Genomic DNA, 3,399 nt, shown 5'->3' with positions numbered 1-3,399 from the left:
TAAAATTCAGTCTGAAAAACTTATATAAACTTAAATATAAAAAGTTTTAAAAGGTAAAATATGCAAAATACATACAAAATACATAGAAAAATAATCTCAGAGAACGGCAAAGTTACTAGCTAAACCCCCTTTTTTATTCAAACTTTCTTCTAAGTTTCATTTCTGGATTGCATTTATTTCAAATATAACATTTACAAAATGTATTATTTGCAACAATACTGGAACATAATTGACTCCATATAATCTGGTATCCAACCTAAAAAAACTGTGATGCATTTAAGGTACCTTTGTAGCGTGGGACATTATAACGTACAGCAATAAGAGATAAGAGGTTTGCCTTCAACAGTCTTTTAAAAATGCCTGCTTTTATTTTCTTTCTCATTTATAACTCATTTAGCAGCTGGTGAGTTTCAGGGAAACTGGATCATGAGTCAGAACCCAGTCGGGTTTGGGTCCAGCTCTTCAGTTTCAGTTGATTGTTTATATGACCAGAGCTTTAGATCAATAAAACACTCCATGGTTTTTAATCCTTCTAAAAGCTTATTCCATTTTAGTCTACATGTTTTGAAGACGATTGTCTTTTGTTCTTCAGGAGCTTTGTCTACTCCCCTTTGACCCGAGGCCGGCCGGTGCCGTTAAAGATCGTCTTCTCCGCTTTTATCTTCTGCTCGCTGAATGGCTTCCTGCAGGGACACCACCTGCTCCACTGCGCCAAGTTCCAGCCTGACTGGGTGACGAACGCTCGGATCTCTGCAGGTGAGTCACAGAAAGCTGCTCCCCGTCGACTGGAAGGGCTTTCCGAAGGTTTTTGGAACGTCAGAGGAAACTGCAGCCAGTGTGAGGGGTGTCTGGGTTCTTACCAGTTTGACCCGGTTCCCCTGGGTTTAGTTGTTTCTGAAATTACTAAAAAAAATTGAAGACGAATTATACTTAAAGCTGGTTACGAGACCTTCTGGTGGACCTAACATCTCCTTTTACCTCTTAAAAGGGTTTCTGCTGTTTTTCATCGGTCTGATCATCAACATCCACAGCGACCACATTCTGCGGAACCTGAGGAACCCTGGGGAGATTGTCTACAGGATTCCTCGCGGTACAAACCCAATCAAAGACGCGATAGATCCACCAAAATCCTTCAGTCCTCTTCCTGTTGACCTGTTTCTGTCTTCCAGGAGGGATGTTTGAGTTCGTCTCTGGTGCTAACTTTTTCGGAGAGATCTTAGAGTGGTGTGGTTACGCACTCGCCGCTTGGTCCTTACCAACCTTCGCCTTTGCTTTCTTCACCATCTGCTCAATTGGGCCCAGAGCCTACCATCACCACAGGTACCAGTCAGTCCAATCCCTCTACAGCGGTGGTCTTCAACAAGGGGTCCGCGAACCCTAGGGGGGGGGGAAGAGGTACTGCATGGGGTCGCAAAAGTTTTGGTTGATTAGAATTTTTTTTATAATATTCCCCCTGCACACTGCAAAAACAATCTAAAAATGAGTAAATATGTCTTAAATTAAGTGTATTTACCCTTAATTTGAGCAGGTAAAATAGACCATTTGCCAATGGAATGAGTATTTTTACTCTTAAAATAAGATAATTAGATAATATGCACTTGTAATAAGGCTATATATTTGTTTTTTCTTATTATAAATGTAAATTGTCTTGTTCCATTGGCAAAGTGTCTCACTTACCTCCTTAATTCAAGAACAAATTCACTTATTTTAAGAAGAAATCACTTATTGAGATATGAATTTTTTGCAGTGCAATTTTTCCACTAATTGAAATGTCTTTAAATCCACATTAACATGAATTCAACACATTGAAGTAAACAGATAAATGGAGGCAGTAGATGTCTTTCAGTCATCAATGCACACATTCAGCGACACACAGGAGCTCTTTCAAACTGGGAACCGTTTCATTTACAACACCTGTCCCATCAACCAGGAATCTCAATCAGAAATACTTTAATAATCCCAGGGTGAAATTACTTTAATTACATTACTTCAATCCCCGCTCCCTCTCGCCATCAGTTTGGGGGTCCTTGGCCTGGAAAACGTTGCAGACCTCTGCTCTAGCTAATAAAAGATCAAGACTCCTCTGCTCTGATTGGCTCCATTTATTGGATACCTGCTTTATGCTGACAGTGGACAGAAGTACAAGAATAATTTCAAAGTCCTTCTAAGCTGTTCAAAAAGGAAAATGAACGAGCAAAACATCCATATTTTTGAAATAAATAACTAAAGACAGTTCAGATTTTCCTAAAGCTCTTGCTAACAAATATCCATGCCACTAAATTAAAGGTAGAGAGGACGATTTTCTCATGACTTCGAGTTCTGATTAGGTCATCTTGTCTATCCTTTGTCCAACATGCTGATCTTTGGGACATGCTTCTGCCATTCTTTGTATCTCCGCTGCTCTCAGCTTTAAGGCTGGACAACATGGCAAAACTTGAATCATGATGTATTTTCTAATTTCGATCCATGGAACATAGCTCAGATGTCGAGATAAACAATATAAAAGCCTAAGAAAAGCCATGCCAAACCTGTACAAAACTCTGAGCATTATTATGTCAAGTCCATGAAACTCCTCTAATATAACATTTTTGAAATTATTGTTTTATTTATTTTTTTTCTGGAGCTACAAGCTGAACAGATGAAGCACGCAATTTAACCAGGTAATTATCCGTCTCTCCTTGCATGTCTTGCCTCTTTTAGTTTCTGGTTGACTCTCATACTTTCAAAGAGACAAACGGACCTAAGTTTAGAAAAATAAAATAACAATGTTTGTAATAAATTAGCTAAAAAGCTAAGAACTAGATCTGAAAATTCAAACTAAAGGTCACCAGTTATATCTTAAAAAGCAATGCTTTTGATAAACTCTTATTGAAGCTCAGAGCTGGATTGGCCATTGGGCATAGAGGGCGACGCCCATTTTGAAGCCGACCTAAATTACTTTATTAATCTATGTTAGATCATTTATCAATTTAACATATGAAAATGTAATTAAATGGATTAAATATGAATTATATCCACTCCAACACTGATACACAAAATTTCAATTTTTCACTTTACGAGCTTTATCCTAGTTAAGTAACCTTTTTTTTCAAGTAGATTTTTTTTTTTTTAACTTTAGGATTATTATTTTCACTATGTATTTCCTCTTAAACCCCCAAACGCGTGTATATGTCCTCTGGTACGTTGCATGTCACCCCATAAATTAGATTAAATCATGTAGGGCTGCCATGTCCACAAAATACTAGGGATGGACGATATTGGGATTTTGGCCGATATGCCGATATTTTAAAACTCATGTAGCCGATAACCGATATCGATACCGATGTTAAAGCTGGACAAAAATAAGTAGTCATTGAAAATAGCAGTTTTGTTATCCATTTCTGACACTTAGAAAAATAA

At 37.8% G+C, this 3,399-nt stretch overlaps 1 protein-coding gene across 1 annotated transcript in view; it reads left to right on the top strand.

Moving 5' to 3' along the window:
• The window catches only part of LOC107104491 (3-oxo-5-alpha-steroid 4-dehydrogenase 2-like), a 9,815-nt gene that overhangs the window by 2,422 nt on the left and 3,994 nt on the right, over positions 1-3,399 (top strand). Inside the window, exons 2-4 of the mRNA XM_015404491.1 lie at positions 593-756; positions 989-1,090; positions 1,170-1,320. Of these exons, the coding sequence (XP_015259977.1) occupies positions 593-756; positions 989-1,090; positions 1,170-1,320 (417 nt within the window). The remainder of the gene's footprint in view (positions 1-592; positions 757-988; positions 1,091-1,169; positions 1,321-3,399) is intronic.

Source organism: Cyprinodon variegatus, unplaced genomic scaffold, assembly GCF_000732505.1.
Source record: "Cyprinodon variegatus isolate N-32 unplaced genomic scaffold, C_variegatus-1.0 Scaffold1764, whole genome shotgun sequence".
NCBI lineage: Eukaryota > Metazoa > Chordata > Actinopteri > Cyprinodontiformes > Cyprinodontidae > Cyprinodon > Cyprinodon variegatus.
This window is presented reverse-complemented; position numbering and strand designations above follow the sequence as displayed.